This window comes from Pyxicephalus adspersus, chromosome 2, assembly GCF_032062135.1.
Source record: "Pyxicephalus adspersus chromosome 2, UCB_Pads_2.0, whole genome shotgun sequence".
NCBI lineage: Eukaryota > Metazoa > Chordata > Amphibia > Anura > Pyxicephalidae > Pyxicephalus > Pyxicephalus adspersus.
In genome coordinates this window covers 52071131-52098323 of record NC_092859.1, presented here as the reverse complement: position 1 = coordinate 52098323, position 27193 = coordinate 52071131, and the positions used below count along the sequence as shown (strand labels likewise).

The following is a 27193-nucleotide window of genomic DNA, read 5'->3' as shown; positions in this document are numbered from 1 at the left end:
ACCTTCCCCCATAATGCCTAGGGCCCTCCAATAACAGCAGGGATGCTCTCCTCCATGTTTGTTGTGGCAGGCAGCCGATTGGCTGTCTGTCACTGCACGCCACACAGGCAGCCATTGCCTATATAAGGCCAGGGCGTGCCTGCATTTACCACTCCTGACAGAGATTTGCTAGCATCACAACCTTGCTGTGCTGCTTGGCTTGCTTTGTCAAAGTAAAAAAAAGTGTCACACTCACACTGACACTCACAGTCAGATAGATTGTTGGATTGTACTGTATTGGTGCAGTCCTGAAATCTTCTGTACTCAGATAGGTAGAGTGTTTTACTGTTAGATAGATACATAGATAGTCAGTATGTTACATACACACTTCCAGAGGCAGGGTACACTCCCTGACTGCGTGCACAGTATCACACTTGTACTGAGAGACAGTCACACAGACGTAGTGTATACTGCAGTATATAGTTTGTATACTGTGCTGCATATTACAAGCGCCACAAATGAAGGAAAGTGCTGCATACAACACACACAGTGCATTTGCATTTTTGGTGTCAACCCCCCTCCCCCCAATAAAAAAACCCACTTACTGTACAAATTTAAACTGTGTGAAGCACGTTAGCTCCAAAGTATTTTTCAGGGTGTCAAGCCACACAAAAAAAAAAATTTGTACAATGTCTGGCCAAAAAGGAAGGGGCAGCTTTGGCAGGGGTGGCATGCAAAGCAGTATGAGTTTGTTTTTAGCTGCAGACCTGAGAACAAGAAGCGCTGCTGTTGGTGGTGGGCGTCCATTATTACCACACCATGAACAAGAGGTTGTAGAATAGTATCAAGTGATTGTACCCCCTCTTCAAACCAGTCCCAGACACAGGCCTCACAGGTGTCCCAAACAGTCCATGATACACCTGTTCGTCCTAGTTCTTCATCATTGGCTGGAAAGTCTCGTGTACAGCAGTATGTAGAGGAGTCCCACCGGGGGGTTGGAGAGGCAGAGCTACAAGCATTCCTTCAAGATGCTCAGTTTTTTTAGTCATCTGACGAAGAGTCAGTTCAAAGGCTTTCCCCCCACTTACTTTTCACCCGAACACTCTGAGCCAGACGAGCCAATTCAAACTTGCTCCAAAAGGCCGCTGCTTCCTTTCAGCACATACAGGGAAACTATCTCTTCTGATGATGATGATGATGTCCTTGATCTGACATGGGGCAAACAAGGAGATCATCATAGGCAGGAAGGAGAGGAGGAGGAGGAAGAAGAGGAGGAAGAAGTTGCAGAGTGAAGAGGGTAAAAGCTGCCCACACTCTGCAGTCTTCACGTACCAGTGAGGCAAGTCATAGTCGTCCATCGTTGGAAGCTGTCACCACAGCTATGCCTCAACAACCGCAGACCACCACCATGAGCACCAGCTCCAGAGCACCTTTGGGCCCAGTTAGATGTTTGATCGTGTAGGCATTTTTTACTGGCCGGTAACCTGGCGGGAACACCTGGTCAAAGCATAAAGCTCTGTGCGATAACCTCCACCCAATAAGCAAGCTCAAACTGCTAGATCTTCCTCCGTTGCCTTTCCTCCTTCTGCAAACCAACATTACCCATGCTGCTGCCAGCAATTTGAGTGGGGCATGTAGCCAAGCATTACTTTTTTCAGGCTCCAGCAGCGGTGAGCAGGAGCTCCAAGGCAGATCCGTTGCTGTTTGTTGCATTGCTAGCAGTCAAGACTAGGCATCATTGCCATCCCCCACAACTTCTACCCCATCGTCCAATCTTTCTTGCGTTAGCATTAGCAGCATCCAACCTCCCATCCCCAGGTGCTGGAGCGCAAGAGGAAATATGACTCAAATGACCCCAAAACAAAGCTAGGCAAATCAAGGCAGCAAATGCACAGCTGATTGCGTTAAGAGCTCTTCCCTTACCAGCTGGTGGACTCCAATGCGCTCCGTTACGCATTCCTCTGCGCGAACCCACAGTACGCTATGCCCAAGTGACAGAATTTGGCAGAAAATGTTTTCCTGCCCTGCATGAACACGTGCAGAGCAACATCCACTTCCACCTTCTCCTTTCACTCTTGTGCCTCAACCTCTTCCTTTAGGGCATTTTGTCATGGAGACCCAGCACCTCCCATTCGACAGCATCTGTTCACTGCCAGCAACAACCTGCAGTTTGCTATTTCGGTGCACGCAGTCCTGAGGTTGCGAAGCCTGGGTTCCCTCAGCCACACGGGCTCAGCCATTCTAAGTGCCCTGCGGGAGCAGGACGACATATGGCTAACTCCCAGCCAGGCAAGGTTGTGTGTGACAATGGGGCCAATCTGCTGGCAGCCCTGCGTTGTGGGAAACTCACACATGTACCTTGCCTGGCTCTTGTCATGAACCTGATAGTACTGCGCTTCCTTAGGACTCACCCAGGCCTCCAGCCACTGTTGCTGAAGGCCAGAAAGTTGTCAGTGCATTTCTGCCGATCGTACACAGCCAGTGCCATATTGGTGGGTTTACAGCAAAATCTCAACCACCAGTACACCATTTTTTTTGTGATGCGGCCACTCGTTAGAATTCCACCTTTTACATGCTGCAGCGGCTGGCTGAACAACAGAAAGCGGTGGTGGATTACGTGGCAGAGTTGGTTTGTTTCAGACGTATACCTACAGTATCTTTCTTCAGCCCTGCGGAGTGGCTGCAAATTGAGGACCTGTGCACTGTGTTGTCACCTTTTGAAGAGGCGACCAGGATGATCAGCAGGGATCAGGCCTGTGTCAGTGACACCATCCCTATCATATGCCTGCTAGAACAGATGATGGTGGATCTCGGACACAACACAGAGCGGACACTGCATCAAGAGATGATGTTTCAAACATCATCTCGGACATGCGTGCCTACTAGGCATAGTGCACCACAAATCCAGGAAGAGGAGGAGGTGGAAGAAGATGAGGAGGACATTGCAGGCATGGGAGAAGGGAAGGAAGGGGCAGAGGGAGATATTGAGGGTATATTGCATCCATCCACCCAAACACAAGGCGGATTGTTCCGTGGATGGCAAGACCAGGCTACCCAACAATCACAGGAGTGTGGGTCTGGAATTCCCTCAGCTGTGGGAACTTTGAGCCACATGACAGCCTTCATGCAGGAGTGCATAGAAAAAGATCCCCGTGTACAACACATAAAACAAAGACTACGACCAAGACGTGCTTGTAAGGGACTTGTGCTCAGTCTTTCAAGCTGCCAGAAGCAGTAACAGGGACCCCTTCGGCAGTTCCACCAGCCATCGGAGCCAAACAACTACCTTAAGTGGCATGGGTGGCAGTAGCAATAGAGGTCGTCTAAGCCAAACTTTGCAGGCCTTTTATCAGCGGAAGCAAGCCGCCAGTTGTGCAGCAATTGCCAATGACACTCAGCAGCGCTACTCAGTCATGGTGCAGGAAAACCTGAGCTCTACATGGGACATCTGCAACCTGCAACGCCAGGACCCACTGGGCTAATGGGTATCCAAGCTTGAGCAGTGGCCGGAGCTGGCAGAACATGAGCCATTCAGATCCTTGCCTGCCCAGCCACAAGTGTGTTATTTGAAAGAGCCTTTAATGCAGCTGGGGGCGTAGTGAGTGACAGGCGGATTCGGCTCTCCACAGAAAATGTCGACCAAATCACATTGATTAAAATGAATAAGGCTTAGATTGGCAATGACTTCAACACCCCCTCTGCAGAGTGAACGGATTAGTCGTCAACTGCTGCACGGCCTGCTGACACCTTGATGGGATGAGCACTTTCACAGCCTTCTGCATCTTCTTCTACTCCTCCCCCTCATGGCCCTCTACCTCTACTCTGTCTCTAAGGCCTATAACTTGCAATGTAGCTGTGTAACTGGCTAATGTTTACAAAGCACCCCCCTCAGGGCCCTCTGCCTCTATCTATTTTGAGCCCCATATCACTTGTAACGGAGCTGTGATTCATAATTAAATATTTTTATTTTTTGTAGAGAAATACAGAAATGTTATGGCTTTTTTGATAGATAGCAAGTGGTATAAGAATGAAATATCTATTTTTTTTACAGAAATTTTTTCTGTTTTTTGATAGATTGCAAGCGGTATCAGAATTAAATATCTGTATTTTTGGAGGGAAATACAGACATTTTTATGACTTTTTTGATAGATAGCAAGTGGTATCAGAATTAAATATCTGTATTTTTTTTTTACAGAAATACAGAAAATTTTATAGGCTTTTGGTTAGATACTAAGTGCTATCAGAATGAAAGATCTGTATTTTTTTATGGATAAATATAGATTTTTTTCTGGCTTTTGTGATAGATTGCAAGAGGTATCATAATTAAGGATACCTCTTGCAATCTATCACAAAAAACATAAAAAATTCTGTATTTATCGATAAAAAAATACAGAAATTTAATTATGATAGCACTTAGTATCTATCCTAAAACCCATAAATATGTTATTTCTCTAAAAGAAATACAGATATTTTATTCTGATCCCACTTTGCTATATATCCCCAAAGCCATAAACATTTCTGTATTTCTCTCCCAAAAATATAGATATTTAATAGATATCTGAATAGATATTTAATTCTGGCCATTTAATTCCATAGCACTTGGTATCTATCCAAAAGGCCATACAAAATATAAATTTCTCTATAAAAAAAATACAGATATTTTCTTCTGATCCTACTTTGCTATATATCCCTAAAGCCAAAAAAATGTATGTATTTCTCTCCAAACAATATAGATATGTAATTCTGATAGCACTTGGTATCTATCCAACAGGCCATAAAAATTATATATTTTCTCTCAAAAAATATTTTTTTCTGATAACACTTGGTATCTATCCTAAAACCCATAAAAAGGTATGTATTTATCTGAAACAAATACAGATATTTAACTGTGATAGCACTTGCTAGATATCCACAAATGATAAAAAAATGTATGTTTCCCCGCTGATTCCGCCAAGCCTGTTCCCTTTTATGTGGTTTCACTAGATAGTAGGTATAGACAGTGTGAATTTCGTTCATCTATTCATGTCTCCAAAAGCTACAGCTTCCACACTGTCCATAGAGGTGATGGCCTCAACCTCTAATGCGGTCCTTGCTCCGTCACAGGGCCCACCAATTCCTCCACCTGCTGTTACTGATGCTGCCACCTGCCCAGTACGAAACTCTAGATGCCAGATACTAATGCCGTCCACACTTGGTCTCAGAGCCCACCGCCTCCTCCTCCAGCTGTAACTGGTGCTGCCTGGCCAGTATCCAACTCTAGATGCAAGATACTAATGCCGTCCACGCTAGGTCTTAGATCCCACCGCCTCGTCCTTCTGCTGTTACTGATGCTGCTATGCTGCTGCCTGCCCAGTACCCAGCTGTAGATGCCAGTAAACAATGCTGTCCATGCCACATTTTACAAAGTTACAGCTAGCAGATAGGAAAAGTCAGTCCCCTACACAGCAATGTCTCCAGTAGTTACAGCTTCTACACTGTCCATGTAGGTGATGGCCTCAATCTTTAATGCCATCCTTGATTCGTCTCAGGGCTTACCTCCTCCTCCTCATGCTGTTACTGCTGCTGCCTGCCCAGTACCCAGCTGTAGATGCCAGTTAACAATGCTGTCCATGCCACATTTTACAATGTTATGTATAGGAAAAGGCAGTCCCCTACACAGCAATGTTTCCAGTAGCTACAGCTTCTACACTGTGCATATAGGTGATGGCCCCAACCACTAATGCCGTCCTTGCTCTGTCTCAGAGCCCACCGCCTCCTCCCCTGCTCTAGATGCCAGTTAACAATGCCATCTACACTTCTCAGAGCCCACCGCCTACTCTTCCTGCTCTTACTGCTGCCGCATGACCACTGCCCAGTACCCAGCTCTAGATGCGAGACTAGACTCATCAAGCTCAACAGGGTCTTCTTTCCCTGCTGATTCCGCCTAATCCCTTTCATGTGCTTTCACTAGATAGCAGGCCCTGAGATGGAGTGTGGATGGCATTAGTAACTGGCATCTAGAGCTGGGTGTAGTGCATCTTTATTGACACCCCAAAGTGTGTAATGCAAGTGTGTAATTTGAAATTTGTGATTAAATGTAGAAGGTCACGTCTTCTGCCTCATCCATGTGTACCACGCTTTATAAGACTGTGTATGATACCTTGGAACTGGGAAGTAGGACAGCAGTTCCTCTGTATATGTCGGGGGGATGAGATGGGAGACACTGGTATGTGTAACGGGAACCGAGAGGTCCTGGATGACCACATTGAGCCATGAAGTTATTCATCTCAGCAGACGTCCAGAGACTTCTCCACAACAAGTATGTGGCCATCCTGGGAGACTCTATTCAAAGATCCGTCAACAAAAAAAAAATACTGCAGAATGATGAGTTTTGGATTGAGAACCAGCTGAATGGGAAGGGTGAGATGTTGTTTGCAAACAACACGTTGGGGGATCTCTGGGTGAAATGCCACCACCTTGTACGGTTCTTTTTCCTGGCCCGTGTCTCTTCGGAGTACACAGAGAGCGTGCTGGCCGACTTTGTCCCCATCAACTCGTGTATATGGGATGTTATCGGGTATCATGAGCAATCACTGGAAATGTACAAAACAAACCTGGACCACCTGTTTATTCAACTTACAGAGGTGCAGAGCCCTGAATGTCTGGTGATATAAAACGTGGCCATACCTGTTGGATTCAAAGCTGGTGAAGTGCTAGGGTACCCAATTCCTAATGTGCGCTGGGACATCATTGAAGGGAATTTCTACAGCGCCACTCTGGCAGATTTGCACCAATTTGATGTGATTGACATGCACTTCCACTTCCGCTTTGAGATGCGCTCCAGGGTTAAAGATACCACCCACTCGAATTCGCTGGCTCATATACCTGAAGTATACCTGCATCCTGATGGCTCATATTGATCAAGCCTGGGGCGTGCAGCAGGAACAGCAAGAAGAGGAGGCGGTGGGCTCTGAGACAGAGCAAAGATGGCATTAGAGGTTGAGGCCATCACCTATATGGACAGTGTAGAAGCTGTAGCTATTGGAGACATGAATGGATGAACCAGATTCCAATCTGTTCCTACCTACCATGTAGCTTAACCACATGAAAGGGAACGGGCATGGCGGAATCAGCGGGGAAAGAAGACCCTGTTGAGCTTGAGTCTAGTCTGGCATCTAGAGCTGGGTAGTGGGCAGGCAGTCCATCGGTATATCTCCATAGCAATTTGCAAGAATTTCCAGAAAACCTTGTCGATTTCAGTGAGGAGCTAAGGGAGAGGTTTCATCAAGATAAAAAGGTGATGGAAGAAAGGTATCAGGGAAGATTGGATAGACACACGACGGCAGACTGTTGGAGCCTTCAATGAGATTGTCCTGATCATCAGCGTACAAGGAAATCATACAAACTTTTTTTTCATTAAGTTTTTCAATGACTGTGATTAGTTCTGTAAATATACTGAATATAGATTATATTACCATTAAGTATTTCAAAAATTTAATTTTGTATATGTAGGCATATCTAGTTTAATTTTACCTAATTTTCATATTTTATTAGTTTTCTTTGAGGTTATTATTTCAAAAACTAGAGCCAATCTAGCAAAACCAATACCATATTTGGAATCTGTGCATCAAACATAACCTAAAATGACTTTAATCTGTTTGGCAAAAAAAGTTGACCAATGTAATTAATCACTACTCTCTGGATGCAGTCTTTAAGCCAGTTCTCTATCCATTTACAGATTGAATTTTCTAAACCTATGGACCCTAACTTGCATATTAACCATCAATGGGGTACTGTGTCAAATGCTTTAGCAAAGTCCAAGTACATGATATCAACTGCTACTCCACTGTCTACCCGTTTATTTACTTCCTTATAAAAAGACAGTAAATTTGTTTGACAACTTTGGTCTTTTGTGAAGCCATGTAATCACTTATAACATTATTTTATAGCAGAAACTCTTCTAGGGGGTTCTTTATCAAACTCCAGGACCATTCCAACAAAAGACATTGAACTAACCTGTCTGTGGTTTTCTAATGACTTTTGAAGATAGGAACCACATTGGCCTTAAGCCAATCCATTGGTACCATGCCAGTGAATAAAGAGTCTCTAAAATTAGAAACAATGGCTTGGAAATAACTGAGCTCAGCTCTTTGAGGACATGGTAATGTAATCCATCAAGTCTTGGTGCTTTGTCAACCTTAATTTTGTCCAACTGTTTCTCAATCATATTCATTTTGAGCCATTGTGGCTTGTTTATGGCAGTGACATTGCTAATTAGCAATTTAGACTTAAGCTCTTCCACTTTCCGTTGTATACATCTAACTAAAAAAAGTGTTTAGTAAAACTGTGTTTTCCTTATTCCCAGTTAACAACTTAGAGACATCCTTTAAGGGGCGTACATTCTCAAATCTGATCTTTTTGCTATTAAGATTAAAAAATGTTGGGGTTTTGCCTTACTTTTTTTTGCAATCTGTCTTTCATTTTGAAATTTTTCACATTTTATCTCCTTTTTTACATATTTTGTTATATTCTTTATAGTTTTCAAATGATGAAGGTGATCCTTTATTTTATTATTTTTGGAATTCCCTTTTCATATTCTTTATGGCTTTTTGAACAAGCTGTGAGCCTCCTAAACATATTACCATCGGAATATATTTTCAGTGTTTGTGTAAAACAGACGTGAAATTTTCCACTCCCATTTTCTGTGTTCTTTGAGGACAATATTCTCTTCCAGTCCATGTCATAGACAGCCACCCTTAAAATTGAAAAATTTGCTCTCTTAAAACTGAATGTTTTTATTTTTCCTGTTTTTGCTTCCAGTGTACAACTTACATTAAATGAAATCATATTATATTTACTGCTACCCAAATTCTCTTTTATATGCACATTTGTTATAAACCCTGCATTGTTAGAAAAAAACACCAGAGTATCATTTCTAGTTGGGGCTTCTATACTGTACCATACTGTAGCATAAAATTATCTTGTAATAAATTCATAATTTTCCACCCTTTTGCTGTACCTGTAGTGCCATTACTCCAGTCAATGTAAGAGTAGTTAAAATCTCCCATACTACCACCGTGCCAGCTTTTGCATCCCTATCTAACTATGACAGTAGTTGATTCTCTGTTTCTTGGGGACCTAAAGCAGACTCCAATAATTTACTGCGTATTATGCATCTCCATATTCAACACCACCAATAATGTCTTAACCTCATCACATGATCCATCAACAATTTCTTCTTTCACATTTACTGTCAGATCACCTCTCTCACATACAGACAGACACCACCACCTTATGGTTTGACTGTCTTTACAGAAGAGAGTATTACCAGGAATATTGACAGCCTAGTCATGTAAAGAACAAACCTAGGATTCAGCAATACCATAAGTCATAATGCACTTATTTCATTAAGGCTTCCAACTCCCCTATTTTGTTTGCCAGACTTCTAGCATTGGTGAACAGGCTCTTTAAACCATTGCTGCATTTACCAGCACTGTTTGCCAAATCTTTTTTTTTTTCAGTACACTTAGTACTGTACAATCCAATGTTTTTGTGTAACATTGAAAACTCCTTATACTTATCCATAACCCTCCACCAGTGTCTGACCTTTCTGCCACCTTAATTACCTATCCTACCCCATCTGTCTTAGTTTAAATATCCTTCCACCATTCCCATGAATATTTCCTCTAGCACAACAGACCCCCTTCCATTTAGGTGCAAATCATCTCTGGCATATAGGTTGTACCCAATGAAAAGTTAGCCCAGTGCTCTAAGAACTCAAACCCTTCCTTTTTACACCAGGACTTAAGCCATGTATTTAGCTGTCTAGGCTCCCGCTGTCTTTCCTGTGTTGTGCATGGCACAGACCATATTCCAGAGAATATAACCTTGGAGGTCCTTTATTTCAACTTGAAACACAGTTGTTTAAACTGATCTTTAGGGTTTTCCATCTTCCATATATCCTGTCATTGCTTTCAACATAGACCAAGACAGCTGGGTCATGCCTAGCCCCTCCCAGTAATTTGTCCACTCGATCCACCACATACCGAACCCTGGCATCGGGGAGACAGCAAATTATTTGGTTAAAGGGATCCAGGGCGACAAACTATTCTGTCAGTCCTCCTGGTTATAGAATCCCCTATGACAACTAATTGTCTATGCCTTCCTGAATTGCCTTCCCCACCCCAATAGATGGTTGGATCTACCAGCTGTTAGGGGTAGCAGTAACATCTAGGGTTGCCACCACTGGGTCTGCCACCTGCACATCTTCACATAGCTTTTCAAATTTCTTAGGGTGTTTAAACACAGGTCTGACCTTTCTTTTCTGGGAGCCTCTACCAAACCACAGTACCCAAGCTCCCTACATGTTTATCCTGATTATCCTCCCCACCTTCCATATCTATCCCAATAACTACCTACTCAGTAGGCAGGAGACGCCTCTCAGTTTTGCAATGTGCTCTTCCAGATTTCTAATGCGAGATTCCAGAAGGGCGACTTCACGTCTGTCACAGCGGTATTCACCTAGGAGCTGATGCTCCATTTGTGCATACATATGGCAGACACATGCACTGAACAAAACCTTTGATACAAGTTACAATATTTATTAACTTCATGGAGTTACAAAAGATTACTTACAGTAACTAGTTTCTTTAAAGATTTACCTACTTTTGTTTTCTAACTCCACTAATTCAGAGCCACTTGTTTCCCAAGCTAAAAGTGAACAAGCTCAAGGTGAGTTTACACAAAACTGTGAAATCTTGACCACTCCCCCTTAATTGGAAGTCAGAAAGGAAAAAGAATAAAAAAAGCTATTAAAAATATGACAGAAAAAGAGAGAAAAGGATTTAGAGGAAAGCACAAAAAAACACAGTCACCCAACAGTCAAATGTCTTAAAAATGCAACTCTCAAATACACAATATTAAAAACACAACTCTTGTGTTTTCTAACTGCACTTTTTCAGAGCCACTTGTTTCCCAAGCCAAGAGAGCAAGCCTTTGTCCAAAAAAAGTGTTATGTCTACTGTTCACTACTTCATCTAATTTTGTAGCTGAACTGTTACCTCAATTGTGATACAAATCAAGTGTTTCCCCATGCTTAAATATTGATAATATAATATATGATTTATTGATCTAGCAACTGCATCCACTGTCTCATTCCCTGAACAAGCCAATCAGCGAAATGCGTTGGGACTTGAGACCTTGCTACTGTTTCGTCTCCTGATGCTATCCGGATAATTAAACACTAAAGTACTTTTTGATTTATAGCTGAGCTTTGTCTAGCTTTCATGCACTTTAACTATTAAACTAAATGTTACACCTCTTTTTCTGGTTTCATAACCTCTATCCCTTAATAGGGTCTGAAATTAGTCTCTATTTTTTACTTGCAATTTCATGAAGTTGTATAAAGAAGTCCTTTAACTTTTTAAATAAAGTATAGAAAATGAATTAGAAAGTAATAAATCACTTACAATATTTAAAAGTGTCAAAAGATATTTCTGCACATATTCTTTTCCATGAAATCGTACAACTGAGTCATCAACTCCAAGCAAAACTTCAATGTTATAATCATTATCAGTTGTGTGTCTTCGACTTCGCTTTTGTGTGCTGTTGATATGATTTTCAAGACTGTGAATCATGTTGTTAAGGACATTTGAGTTAAATAGATCAATTTCTGAAAAACAAAATATAAAATTCACAAAGTTAGGCTAAAGTTAATTTAGCATTAATAAAACTGCACATAATATTGCATCAGTATTTGTGGCTTATTATCAAAGTCTTTACTCTTCCACAGGATGTGATTTATAAGCCTTCTTAAGCAAGATTTTACTGCCAAGGTTATCAGAGGATGACTTTTCATTACTAAATGCAAAAATGACTTTGATCCACCAATGCCGAAGAACCAAACAGGTTTATCATGTAAGTTTTAAAAAAAATTTGCCGACAATGTATCCACCCCTTTAGCAATGTTATACAATGATCTTTTCACTAATGATACTTACCTTCAATCAGTTCACTTGGCATTTGTCAAGGTTCTCCCTAAGAAACAGAAAGACCCCCTGGAACCAGTCTCTTACAGATTGATTTCAATAATTAATCATAATGTAAAATTTCTCTCCAAGATTTTGGCGGATCACTAGGCCTCACTTCTTTTTAACTAGTGGGACCAGCACAATCTGGCTTTGTGCTAGGCAGGTCCACCACATATAATATCAAACAATTATTACTGGTGCTGGAACATGCACGTTTGTCGGGCTCCTGCTCACCTGCTCAAGATAATGTTTTGCAAGGCTACTTGGTTGCAGTCTGCTTTCCTCTTTTTTTTATGGCAAGGAAAAAAACCCCCGTATAACCAGTTGCAAATTACACCTGTGATGAGCGCCTTCCCAGTACACACCCCTGCGCATAAACTTTCCAGCATGCTCAGCAACAGTCCACACACCAACAGGCTAAGAAGGGCCATCATTAACCACTCTGTTACCTCTTGCCAAAAACACCATCACAGGTAGACTGCCACCACATGCTTAGACGGAAGCACACATCGTTACCCTTGACTACCGCAGTTATGATTCTGCTTCTTTAATACTGTCTGTGTCACCTGCTGTCACTCCAATGCTCAATGTGTCAGTGCCATTGTCCTAAGCAACAATATGGTATCAGTGAGAGCTCCCTCTGCTAGGCTTTTATGGTCTTTCCTATGCCAACAATAGAGGTGGAACACAAATGGACCATCCAATGACAGCAAGGTAGGGCTGTCTTCACATTCATTGCAATGCTTGTGGACACTTTCACCCAGATTATTACCACGAAATAAGAAGTTCCCAGAGACCAAGCTAGGCATGTCTGGGACTTATGGTTCACCAGAACAGGCTAAATATGGTTTCCAGGCTTTCTTGAGGCCTAGGGGACTAGTTCTTGGTCTCAAAGTGCTCACCATAATGATCAGGCTACAAATCAGCCAGCTACTACTTTATACTGGATGGTATAGTGGAAAAATAAAGATTAATAATACATGGGTTTCTGAAGACAGCTCAGAGGTCAATCAGGGGCCACTCTACTAGCCATATCTAAGTTTTATGGCACCTGGAGACACCAAACTCAAATTTTTACATTGTGTGTTGTAAACTAGGGGTTGTGGAAGGATGCTGGTTGTCAGATACAGAAATATAAAATGCCTTCCTATTTGTGCATTCAACTGCTCATAAAATCTTGTGCAGGCATTCATGAGCTTTTGCAGCCAGAGGTTATAGGCATTTAAGCTGTTTTAAAGCCAGGAAACTAGCTAATAAGTCCTTGTTAAATGAAAAAAAAAAACACAACTTTTTCAGGCATAAGCTTCCAGGTGTGTTTAACAGATACATTTTCAGAAGCAAGTCTGAACAGCCCCTTTCAATCATCTTGTCTTTGGCTGAATTCTGGACCCATTGATAATTCTATTCTTACTGTTTGGGACAGATGGCCAAATACACTCTGAGAAGAACCAGCAATTGTATAGACTAGAAATCTTTTGCTCCTACTAAAATATATAGTGCTGGCAGAATCTAACTTCACTAATCTCTTAAAAATTAAAACTGGCAAAAAAAAAATATTCTGCACATGTAAATTTTTTTATTATTCAAAATAATTTAAATTTCAAATAAACAAGAATTTAAAATTACTTAAATATAAAATAAACACTGAATTGCAGTATCATAGTACCTTTTGAAATGTTTACGGACACCATTAGATTCACAGATCATTAGATTGACTAGCAAAAAGTTTTATATTTTTACTACTTCCCAATCTGTAAATTCTGTATTACCTCTGATGACAATTATTACTGAGCGCATTAAAACTCATGTAATGTATCATAAAATTACCTAGCTTTGGACCATTATGTCTCTTGATATTGCATAACACCTCTAATATACACAAAACAACTTGACTTTCTTTTTAGCTATATAAATGAAAATAGTATATGTAAATATTTTTTTGAATTTTTATTAGGACAAAAATCAAATGCATGTCTTCTTCATAATTATAATCTACCTTCTTGGAGGCAGGGTGTTAGGAGACAATCAAAAAGGCAGCGATCCCGTACTGTTGGCCGCCGCAGGACAAAGCACCTTGCTTATTCTCTTTGTCCGTGTCGCTTGCAGCAACAGGGAAGATCAGGCAAAAAGCTCATTCCTCTGCTCTGCAGCCTGTGCATCCCTGGCTTACCTGCCTGAATGTGAATGGTCCCTCTGTATCACCTGCTCTGAGACTGTGCAGCTGAAGGGGATTGTGCTGAGACTAATGAGCAAAGTAGTTCCTGATTCAGTCCTGCACTGCCATTGGCTGCTGGAGCTTTAAAGCCTCTCTGCTCCCATTGCTCTATGTAGCGTTAGCTAGGCTAATCTGTGCTGGAGGGATTCTTATGTGTTTATCTGTTGCTGACCATTGCCTGTTTCCTGACATTTCGTTTGTACTCTACCTGGACCAACCTCTGCCTGTGACCCCGATTCTGCTTGTGCCCACTCCCTTGTATCTTGTTTGGTGAACTGATCTCCTGTGTTTGACTCTGGCTTGTTTTCTGGATTGCCTGGTAACTTTTTTACTGTTATCCGTGGGCTCCTGGCCTGCTGCTGGCCCATCCCCAGACACCATCCTCTGCACACTAATTCCTAGGGGCAAACAAATGCCGTGCAACCAGTCTCCTAAAGCTAAGTGGGGGTTTACTAAAGATGAAAAATGTGGCAATAGATTGGGGGACTGGTGTCTGGTGAATACTGGTGCTGACCAGGGCCTTATACAGGGTCTGTTGTATCTACAAAATATTTCTATGACTGGACAGGATGATTACAAGGAAAATGGACTGGCAGACTCTGCTACTTGCTGTTGCCTTTCTTAACCAGACCTCACCTACTTCCTATTTTGCTCCTAACAAATTTATAGTTTCCTTTTTCTACTTGAGCCAGACTTTCCTTAACTACACATGTAAAACATCCACCTATTGTAAACATCTTAGCAGTGATGAATACTGTCTTTTCTAGAAAACACCTGGTGGACAATTTAATACCTGATCTAGTTTCAGTGTTCAAGAGCAGTGCCTTTCTATTTATTTTTTTAATCATATAAACTTTAATTGTCTTATCACACAACAAAAACAACAGAATACAAGACAAGACTACAAAAACTGTAAAAGCCAAAAAATTCTTGATTGAGAAAAAATTGAGAAAAATTCCCAACCTCCCCATACTCCCATCCACAATACAGGGTAATAAAACAGAAAAAAAGCAAACAGAAATACAAATTTAAAACATGAAGAATGAAAGCAAGATACATGAAATCCAGATCAACTCAAATGTGGCAAATGACCATACTACCTGATGTCATAAAATGAGAAGCAGTATACAATGGCATCTTACTGTTACCTACAACACCCATAATAATCCTTTATAACACTAGAGAGTCAAAAGACCTGTGAAGGCTGGAAGGCCCACAAACATTAAATATATTGAAAGAAGTATTACTTGGACAGCATTTTAATCACTAAGCCAAATAATGCTATGCTAGGGGTCATTAGTGATGGTCACTAATTGTTAATACATTTCTGTGGTCAGTTTTTATAGGGCAGAATTAACAGAATTTAACAATTGTAAAAGAGTGGGGTCAAACTGGAGAAATCCACATTGATTTCATCTTCAGTTTTAAAAAATAGTCTAGGTATTGCCAGTTTCAGTACCATTTCCAAAGAATAGCTTTTCCAATAGACATGTAAGGGACAAAAAATGCAAAACTAACCCAAATGTCCTGTTAATTGCAGGAACAACCTGCTGCTAGTTGTCAATGAAAAATGTATCTATTTCTTAAAGAAATGTCGGCTGTTAATATGATTAATATTACGATTGTGAGAGAACAGACACAGACACAAGTAAATCTATAGAGTTGATGTTCTGATTTATTTAAAATGGTATTATTTACACAAAATTTAGTAGGCAGTACAGAAATAATTAAAAGAAGTAAAGTGATCCTTCAGGAATCCGGAGTCATTGATGTTCCTAAACAATGCATGTCCCTGATATCCAGGCTATCCTGGATATCCTCTCACTCCTAGTTCAATAGTTATTGTCATTGATTTTATTTACACTTTGGTTATTAGACACATAAAAGAAACCTAATGAGATTTACAGAACATTCACTCCTCACAATGTAGTCAGCTTTACTGATATTAATGATTCTGATACAAAATGGAAGCTACAAACAAGATGGAGGCGAGGTGACAAAATAATTTTCCTTCTCATAGCTGGCCACACCATTTTCTCTTGAACAGTAGAGGAAGGAAAAGGTAGAATAAGAGGGTCACCAACCCCCACCCCCACACCAAAATGTTATTACTCCTACCATAAAAAGGAAAAGTGTAGGTATAATAAAATATATAATTGAGGGACTCTTGTGGCTAACTCTCCCTAAAGCACCATCACAAGATAAGAAAATCTATAGCTTTTATACCATGCTACCCTGTCACACATATCTGGCCACTGTACCTCCTGTGAACCCTAGAACAGGGAGATGTAGGGACCTGGATATGTAATAGTAAGAACATGTACTCCTTTGCTATCTGTCAAATTAATTGCATTTCTCTGGAAGTACTCATGGAAGATATTTTGGGGTACAAAGAAGGTTAACAGCCCCCTATAACAGACAGGACACATTGTATGGTGTAGTTTCTGCTATTTGGTACAGGAATGGTGAGCAGGGAGCAATATATGACCCTGATGTTTTAATAAAGCTCTCCAAGGCTGGAGAGGATACACTTTTTTCAGTAAAGCTGGGCTATCCAGCAAACCTGGAAGGGATTACTTCAAAGTTATTTGCTATTTGCTAGCAAATGTTTTGAATGCTGGACCAGATCAATTCCAAGTTTGCTGGTTCACCCAGCTTTACTGAAGAAAGTGTATTCTCTCCAGCCTTGGAGAGCTTTATTAAATCATTTGCAGAGAGTCTAAAGCTACGTACACACTTCCAATTATTATCGTTTGTAAACGAACGATCCTGCACGATATCTGCGAACGATCGTATAGCACCGATCCTGTACAATACACACACACATACACTCACATACACAATACAGCCTGTATCGATCAAATGTTCGTTCATCGCGCATGCTCAGAACATGCACGATCACTGAACGACCGTACACACGATAGATGGTCAACGATCGTCGTCCAATCCGATCCGCCGGTCATTCATTTTCAACGACTATCCTCGTTCGTCGGCGTCGTTGGTTACTTCGGTACTATCGGTCGTTCGTTGTTCGTTTGTCGTTCATTTCCAACGATAAAAATTGGTCGTGTGTACGCAGCTTTAGTCACCTGCAACCAGCATATAAGTATAGGATAACGAGGCCACAAGAGAGATTACCATTTCTAAAATAGTAATCTGTGCAGAATTAGGGGCATACAGTTGCATAATATCACTTGAAATACAACTGAAACCAACCAGCCTTGTAGGATAATATATTGACCCTCTGGAATTATTATAGATTTAATAAGAAAAAAAGTATCATGGGCGTGGAGAGTATGATTACTCCAGCTGATCTCCTGTTTCTTTCTGGTGCATATTTTATGTTAGGGTATTGAGGTTTAGCAAAATGGTATTGCTGGACTGGTCCAGATTGTCACTTGTAAAAATGCAACATCTGCTTTATGACATTTAAGTTCTTGCATGGTAAGCCCCTGTTTTTAGTGTTCAGTCCTTTACATTTTAATGAAAAAAAAAGTCTAACCATAGGATCGATTCAATGGGGGATATTGCCAGTGTAGCATAATATACCTGCTAAACATAAAGAAAGTTATCCTCCCATGATCAATAGGAATAAAAATAAGAATATAAAAAAAGAAAAGGGAAAAAAATATAGAAATACAGAAATTATATAGTAAAAGTAATATAGAAAAACTAAACAAACAGAAACAATAAAACACGTAAATAGGAACCGAAAAATATTGAAGGGCATCTCACCCATATCCAGGGGTAAAAAAAACCCAGAGACTAAGAGAAAAACATAGGAACAGGGGGGAGATCCCCAGGTAGAAAATAATTTAATATGACTTAAGGAAGAACCTAAAGAATATTATAGATACATCCCAGCAAAGTCATATATGCAACAAGATGGTTAATCTATATTGAGGCACATTTGAATCAAGTCAGGTTAATAGCAGCTTGCCTAAAAGTAAACAGAAAAAATTAAAGATAAACCCAACATCAAAAACATGAAACAGCAAAAACCTTACCCCCTTTTGGATGAGTAGATCTATACCTACCTGGTAAGCTGGCGGATCATAATTTAGATCCTGTTTTCAACTCCATTAAATATTCCTAAACTCCTGACCATCTTTTATTTATTTTTAGACAAGGTTTTTTACTACCTTATCCTAGACCCTTATCCATGGTATTTGAAATGAGGATCATATATATTAACATCACAATTTAATTAAATCTACTAAGAAAATAAAAATTTTCTCTTGGGCTTGAACATATCAAATTGGTAGGTACCCCAAGTAATATTATAATTTTCCAATATTCAACTTCCCATTTTTGTAGATTTATTCCATTACTGACTTTATATTATGTACTACATTCTTTTCATCAGTATGCAGCCTGAATACTGCTTCCACTACTCCTTTACCTAGACCGAATTTCAACCAAACGTAGGTAAACCATTGCTTTATTCCTTTGAATTTTATTAGTACAATCAGAATTACATCAATATTGAGTTACCAAAACATCAGATATGAAACCTTGAAATGTGAAGTTGATTGTTTAACATAAGTTATATTGTAACAAGTTGTGGAGTTATCAAGTCTCAGACACCTATTTGAAAATGAGCCCTTAAAAAATTACATTTGTCCTAATATGATAGTAATCATTAGATTAAACCAATCTTCCTTTGTACTAGGATGTCAGCAATATGATTCTTTCCAATATTTAATGTATGTTACCATTATTAGATTAAATGTAAAAATGCAAATTAATATTGGTAGTCAAACATCTTTAAAAAAATTGTAAAAAAAACATTGTAAAATATTTTGAACACAATTATATCATATTGTAATTTTTGATTTTATATATGGTATATGTTTTTACTTTGTATCTGTACAACATAGAAATTATACAACCTCTGCAACTACACACCCCTAAGGAAGCCTATATTTGTCGAAACGTGCCAGGAATTACGTGAACGCAACAGGTCCTTTTTGTTTTCAATTTTTATATTGTATGATGCTAGAAAATGTATGTCTAGGAGAAATATCCAAACTCTGTGACATTAACAGGCAATTGGATATATAGTGAAAAAACAAATCTGTACCATTGATGCATGTACCAACTGCAAATTGAAAAATACACATTTACTCTTTTGCACAAAAACTTTGAGCCTGAAACCTCTTTCTTTCCTCTGTACCCACACAATATTTTATGAAACAGCAAATCGCACTAGTAAAGCAACCATATGGTAAATCAAGCAACACGGTAAGTATACAATGTATATGAGTGACCAGGAAGGAAGCTAATCACATCAAGTTGAGGTTTCACCAGATCACAATGGGTTCAGGGCAGGAGAAAATGAGCCAGTTTGTGGGAAGCGTTTTCTTTTGCTCACCTCCGGCCAGCACTTCATCGGAGTGTACTGAGGGTATAGTTGAATGTTGTCCCCATCAAACTCCACAGATCCCATATTCCTGGAGATATGTTTAATTTTTTTCTTTCAAGGAAACGCTTAATAGATATAGCAATTGGAAGTTTTTCACTTCTTGGACTAGGAGGTGGAAGACATTGGAAAATGCTGAAGATAATCCCGCCAAGAACAAGAATCCACAGGAAGAGTTATGGGGAGTACTGCTGGTGCAGGGGTACAATCTCTAGGAGAAGGCACTGCACGTGCTTTAGTGGTAAGATAGTGGTGTAACAAGGTGGGCGCCATGGGCACCAAATGTTGCATGCACATGTTAAAGCGTGCCGTGGAATTAAACAGATAACAGCAGGCTGTTGCAGGAGCTCTATTAATGTGCAGGCACTCGGATCACAGTCCAGACCACACCTTAAATCTGCCATTTTTTGATGCTCAGTCACCAACTCTGTTTTATCTTGTAGGGGGCCTACATGCTCAGACCTGTTCTTTTTGCTGTTAATATATTTAATACGTTTTGTCTTACTTTCTTTTGAAACCTGTCTTTTATCTTGAATTTTTGCACACTTAATTTTCTGTTTAGATCTTTGGTTGCATTCTTTAGAATTTCCAAATGATGATGTTTGATTTTTTTGAATGTCCTTTACATTATGCCTTTATTATATATATTAACCATATGCTACATAGTATAGGAGACAAAAATTAAAACCTAAAAGGAAAATATTTTCCAATGTGTTTGTCATACACGGAGAGACAGGACCACTAGGGGGTGCTACTGCTTGTATGGAGGAGATGTGAGCACTGAGAAGGGCCAAGGCGCAGAGTTTAAGCCGTAACCAGGTTTTCGCCAGAGCCTCTTATGGTGAGGGTGTTGCACCGCTGGTTACGTCCAGGTTGCGGTCCTTGGGCACACCAAGGTGGGCAAGCATGGTACAAAATCACAAGGCAGGATGATAATCTAGGAAATCCGGGGTCAGGCAGGCAGCAAAAAAGAGAGGTCATATCACACGCCAGGGGTCAATTGCCAGGGATCCAGGAGACAAACACTAGTGACACAGGGGCCATTGCTGGCACAAGGAACACAGGAGACAGGAGTCACTGGAGATCCATAGACAGACAGGAACACTGAAACAGCACAGGGAAGTTGGCTGGGAACCAACAGAATAGATAACGAGGGGTTAAGGCAGGAGCTGGACAGAGGAAACACTAAATTAAGCCACAGGTGAACAGGAACTAGCTAAAAGATCTAGGGGCACGAGACATGTTGCACGAATGAGTGCACTGTGTAAGCTAGCTAAATAGCCAGGGCAGATCAAAGGGCTACTTTCTTATTGGCCAGCGGATTGGATGGAATGGATAAAGCTTAGAAACAGAGGCACACCCAGCGCCAGAACTGCATATGCAGTAGAGAAACACCTGCGCTTTAGTGAGGAAGAGGTAAGTGTGATAGTGTTTGTGTACAGTTGACGTAAATTATTCCTATTTTTGTTTATAGCCCTTAAAAGTCGAAAATTTGCTATCCTAAAAATTATTGTTTTTATCTTTCCTCATTTATATTTTCTGTTTACATTTTATATTAAACCAAATCATCTGGAAGGGATGCAAGAGACAAAACTCTTGAAACATTTTTTTTGCTCTCCTGGTTTGATAGGATCAATGCACTCAAAACGTTCTCTCTCCCATCTCTCTTTTTTTTGGAGAATCTGTCAGGGTTTTCAAAAATGAATTTGCATTTCATATAAGACCCTAACTAAAACCAAAACTATTGGGGAAGTTGGTGTTCTCGAGCAGTTACTTTTGCAGAGGGAGCATACTCAACATGTTATCCATCGTGTGAAAAGGTCTTTTTAGGGGATTGTCACTCCATATCCCTCCAGTTTTTCCAGATAGTGGGAGAGTGAGATTGGCCACTCTTTTACCTCTTTTTACCTTTTACATCTCCTGTCTAGGAGATGTTGCTACAGTTGTCACATTCTACAGTATATCATTAAACTGCAGGTTAGAGCTCAAGAGACAAATTACAAGATTTTGTCACATTGGTATTGTCCCCCTGTTGATTTACTAATGTTGAATTTCTAATCAACATTCGGAGAAGTGATGACACTGCCTAACCCACAGAGGCACCATGTTTCACATATGCAGCTAGAACTGTCATTCAAAGACCTTGGCACTCTCCTAAACACCCGCCTCCACACAAATGGCTTTAGGAGCTGAAATACATCCATCACCTCCAAGAGTTAGTGGCTGATATAGATGACCACAATGAGCAATATGTTCATATGTGGACTGCTTGGATAATGCTTAAGCAGTCTCCCTAGATGTGGGAACTCTTGAACTGACCTAAAATCACAACAGTTATCATGGCTCTGCAAATTGGGGATTAGAATCTCAGCAAAGCTGTTATCAGACTCCCTATATCCATTCCATATATTGAAAAGCTCTCCTGCTCACCTAACCCACTTCATAGGATTACTGGATCAACATAGTCACCAGGGCAGGTAGAGTAATCCGCAAAACAAACAAACAAACATTGAAGAGCAGAGAACCATGTTCAAACTGTCAGCTGTAACATAGTTTGTAATAAAATAATTTACATTATTATTTGTCCACACTCAGCTTACCTTACAACATGTAAGGGATTTCGTGAAAAACACGAAGGCATTGTTCAGCTTAACCTGATTTGCTATTTTGTTTGTTACTACCTTACTTTGGTTGCTGAATGCACCCGTTTCATACAGCTTGATGAAAAGCTCCACAGCTATCCCACACATTGGGGAAAAAAGGAAGTTTGTGTGCTGTATTTCTGTTCATGTTTAGGCATTGGTATTTATTTGTTTTGTTTTTGGATACACTTTTTCAACCTGATTCTTCCCCAAATTTCCTCACCCTTTATTCTGGATGTCTCGGACTTCAATGATGTATCATTAGGATCCTGATGGTCTCATGTTCTTCACAGTGCACTGGGCAGCACTGCTGGGACAACCCGATGCTGTATCTTTTCTTACTTACCACCTTCATTTACCAACCATTGTAAGTAATCACATGGAATGTTAGAGGTCTTCGCTCTCCTCACAAGAGAACACAAGTACCATGCCATCTCAAGAAATTTACGGACTGACATTGCTGTGTTTCAAGAGACCCACTTACATTCCTCTCTCTTTCACCCTATGCGCAAAAATTGGGTGGGTGAGATTTGGGGAGTACAAGGCAGATGAGCTGGAGTGTCAATTCTATTTCACAAAAAAATGCATTTTAATGTTATATCCAAAGCTAATGATTGTACAACAGGAAGATGGGCCACAATCACTATACAATTTCCGAATAATTTGTTAAATGTTATGGCAATAAATGGCCCCAACCAAGACAACCAAGCTTTTTACGAATAAATTATGATGTAGTGGTATAGTGGGGTGCTCTCATTTCGTTTTTATTACACTGAGGGACAAGGCAGGGTTGTCCTCTGTCACCTCTGTTGTTTAATTTGGCAATTGAACTTCTAGCAAAAAATTTTTAGAACCAAGTGTCTTTGAGGGACTCTGTACGCCAAAAGTTTATAAAAACTGCACTTTTTGCAAATGATGTCATGTTGTTTTTAAATAATCTGCCAAGAGATCTTCTGTGAATTAAAAAAGTTAATTACTTTTTTTACGCAAGAATTGTGCAGCTGATTCAGCAATGTGGGTTATCCAGCTAGGATTGAAGGTAGGCGATAGATTTATCACCTACCTAGCCAATAAAGTCACTAGGCACACACCAGATACGTACAATTTAAATTACTCGCCCTTATTTGAAAAAATGTATTCAGAACTGACAACATGGAAAATCTCCCATAATCACTGTTGGGTGTCATTTATCAAAATAATTAGTTTTGCGCGTTTGCTATATCCTATGAAAAATCTACCACATAATGATATTACCCCCTAAACGGTAACCCCGAGTGTCACTCGCGGTAGGTAAACCTATGGAAACATTAGTAAATAAAGCGCTTACCTAATACGCTGGCCTTCCCCGTCTTCCTTCTTCCTCCGGCCGGCTTCCTCTGCACTCGATGACTCGCAGGGAGTTCCCGGTGACGTCTGTGCTTGAGGACGTAGCTGGCGGGGCAGGGCAGGAAATTCAAATACATTTGTATTGCATTAAATACAAAATAACTGTATTGGATGCAATACAGTGGATTTACATGTGTAAAAGCAGTACGTTGTATATTGAGTATAATATATATATTTATATTTTTAAATTTATTTAATTTATTATTTTTACATGATTTTGTGTTTCAAACTTTATTATACTCCTACTATTATCTTATACTCTAAAATAAATTTTCTTGAAAAACAATGTACCGCTTTCAGACATATAAATCCAGACAGAAATGAAGCGCTCAGGAGGTTAAGAAGGAGAAGCTCCTCTCAGCGTTCAGTTCTTTTTATGGCAGGGAAAGCCTTCTCTCATAGCCAGATCCAAACTTAACCAACCTGTTCCACGACTGGGTCTTAATTTCCTGGATATTAAGAGATATAATTTAGCTTGTCTTCTACGCCACGCCAAAGATTGGTGGCATAACACTTCCAAATATATGCAGACTATATTAGAGGCCCAAATGGTACGTCCAGTGTGTTTGCAGGGGTTGTTGCATTCTTCCCCGTTGACCATCCCATCCATCGTTAAAAATGTTCTATTAGTCAGAGATACACTTTTAGCCTGGGGTAAATCCAAAAAATTAGACCATATTCATCATTATGTTTCCCCGGCTTTACCCATCCAGTTTTCTATGAGTTTTCTTCAAGGGAATCAACTTTTAGCAAATTTACAGTATTAGATGAGATTTTTCCAAAGGATTGCAACCATTGTAGGGTCAACTGTTAGGGAACCTATCCTCTAATATGTCTGTCTCAGATATATATATATTTCTTATTGATATTAGTGGTGAAGGAAACTCAGGACCTATTTTTGTTACTAAATGGGCTGATTTTCCAGAATTATATTACAGAAATACCATTGAGTTATTGGAGAATATTTGGGCCATGGTACTGAAATCTGTAATAAGCAAGATTTGGCGGGAGGTTGAATATAAAATTGTGAATAGGGCTTACCATGGTTTTGATTTAAAAGTCAAACAATCTCAGGCATCCTGCTATTATACATCTGGTTCCAAATGTGGACTTCCCTCCAGTTACCTAGAACATGAGTGTTTGTCCTGCCCTTATCAAATGGCAAATTAATATAAAAAGACCAGACAAACAACGGACATATCAGGGAAGCTAAAAAAAAATCAATATACATCACCCATCCCACTACCCCCCCCTGGGAGAAACATTGACCAGCAAATCCCCTAGCATGAAACATGCTGGATTTTAAACTTTTAAGCCACGTGTCCACTGGGACCTAAAGCGTAGACAACCCTTTTATGTAAAGTGAAATTTCTGAGTTTTTAATTCTCGATCCCCTGGGCAAGGCATGTCCAGAATCCAGCCCGGGGGCCGCTTCTGAAAAATGTATGTGGCAGCCTGTGCCTTTAGTAGCTGTGCATGCCACTGAATACAGATTTGTTACTTAATTGTTATTTTGGTTTTCATTCTATGAAATTATTTGTATTACATTTCATATACATGATTTGTATATTTTGTTACATTTTGTGTATTTGTATCTAAACTACCCAGCTTCAGTTTGTATATTGCTATGATCTGGTTGTGTACTTTTATGTTTGGCACCACCTCTTGGGGCGCATGGTCATGTGATAGTGTGTTTATTTCTATGGAGATGGGATGTCCCTCTTTTCTGTTATATCAACTGACTTGACTGACACCCAATATCAGACCAGGCTGTGCATTAGGTTGCAGACAAGCCTGCCTGTCTTGTCAGACACACTCCTATCTGCCTTACATGTAATCCAGGGGTGCCCACACTTTTTCAGCTTGAAACTACTTTTAAAACAACCAAGTTAAAATGATCTACCAACAATAAAAACTTATTGTTTTAATAATTCCCCCAATAACACCCACCCAGGACTTAACTCCTGTGCGCGGTAGAGTTTATTTTGAAAGGCAGGGCTCTGGGATCTACTCGCGTTGCCTTTATGATCTACAAGTAGATTGCGATCCACCTGTTGGGCACGCCTGATGTAAGCTGTCATATGCTTATTTTTATTAATTTGTACTTTATACTTAGGGCCCCTCTGCTTGTGGACTTCTTTTGACAGCTTACTATATTTGGAACATTTATAGATAGTGTAAAACTAGTTTCAGCCCCTACTGGCTGTAAGAAGTATGTAATAGGTCCACCATTTGCAAGCGAAACAAGGTTTGACTAATAAATACCAGCATGCTAGAGTGTATATTCAGCAGAATTAAATATGTGAACATGTTAAATCATGGCAGTTGAATCAAAATTTATCTCATGTACAAAGTATATAGTATTAGGAAAAGAGAGAAGAAGTACATCAGCATATATGAATAAGAACATATGTTCAGCAGATGTGGAGCTGAAGATCCGTTCCTTGGGTAATGGAGATCTTTAACAGGGAGTGTGTTGCTGCCCTTAAGATAGATGTGCACACTACCATAGAACAGTGTGATAGCCCTGCCTGCCTAAGTAAGCGAGGAAGTGGCATCCTGGAGGAGGTAGTGCGTATGTGAGAATTGATAGTATAGTGCGCATGTGCGAATAAAAAGGATGAAAGACCACTTAAATTAGGCATAAATCTATATACCGGGCAATATTTACTTTGTACATAAGGTTTGATCCAGGAAAAGTGCAGTGAGATGAATTATATGTATGCAATTGAAAAAATGGATCAAAAGCATAACCAGAAATACCTTTCTTTGGTAATAAATAGGCAAATGGCAGAAAATATTGTATAATGAATGATTAATATTAACCAACAACATAACAGACTTACTATTAAGGGGCTTCTCAACATTCAAACTTGGAAAAGATTTTATGACAGCTGACCGGCGATAAACAATATGCAATCTACCACTCTCCTCTTCTTTCTTGTCATTTTCTAGTGGCTCTATGAAAAATTCTTCTTCATCTGTACGAATCATACCAGCCTAAAATGACACATTAAGAATTAAAACACAATAATCTCTCAAAATGTTTAATATTGTATATACACTAAATGTGATTTAGATTCTAGTATTAAGAAACAGGTTGGGGAAAGGTCCCTTGGAGTTTCACAACAATTTTCTAAAATAAGCATTTTCCTAAGCAGAACTAAATGAAATAGCTAGTATTGATAAACAACTGATGAACTCTGTAACTCTTCAGTAACATGATGGCACAAAAAATGATAGGAGCACTGTGACTGGGGGACCACCAAAGATGTTAAAAGGAAATATTTCAACTTTGCCTAGGAAATTGTTTTATTATTCAGGGTACGGGGTATGGAAGACGTCTTGGTAATAACGAACACTCTGAGTAATTTAGTCCCAGCAAGCAGTTGTTTGACCCTAATACAAACACAGATTTGGCCACATCAATCACAATACCCATCATGCATTAACCCTGTAAATTCAATGGTAACCCCACCATTTTGAACATAAAACAAAATCTGTGCTTTAACAACAAAGAAGAATTGTTTCCTTCATTTTC

At 39.9% G+C, this 27193-nt stretch overlaps 1 protein-coding gene across 3 annotated transcripts in view; it reads right to left on the bottom strand.

Annotated features, from left to right (window-relative positions):
- LOC140323580 (A disintegrin and metalloproteinase with thrombospondin motifs 2-like) overlaps nucleotides 1–27193 on the bottom strand; it is a 355904-nt gene that overhangs the window by 283015 nt on the left and 45696 nt on the right. For all 3 annotated transcript variants that reach the window (XM_072400782.1, XM_072400783.1, XM_072400780.1), the window contains exons 3-4: nucleotides 26499–26652; nucleotides 11427–11629 (exon numbers count right to left, since the gene is read on the bottom strand). In XM_072400782.1, coding sequence (XP_072256883.1) covers nucleotides 11427–11629; nucleotides 26499–26652 — 357 coding nt within the window. The remainder of the gene's footprint in view (nucleotides 1–11426; nucleotides 11630–26498; nucleotides 26653–27193) is intronic.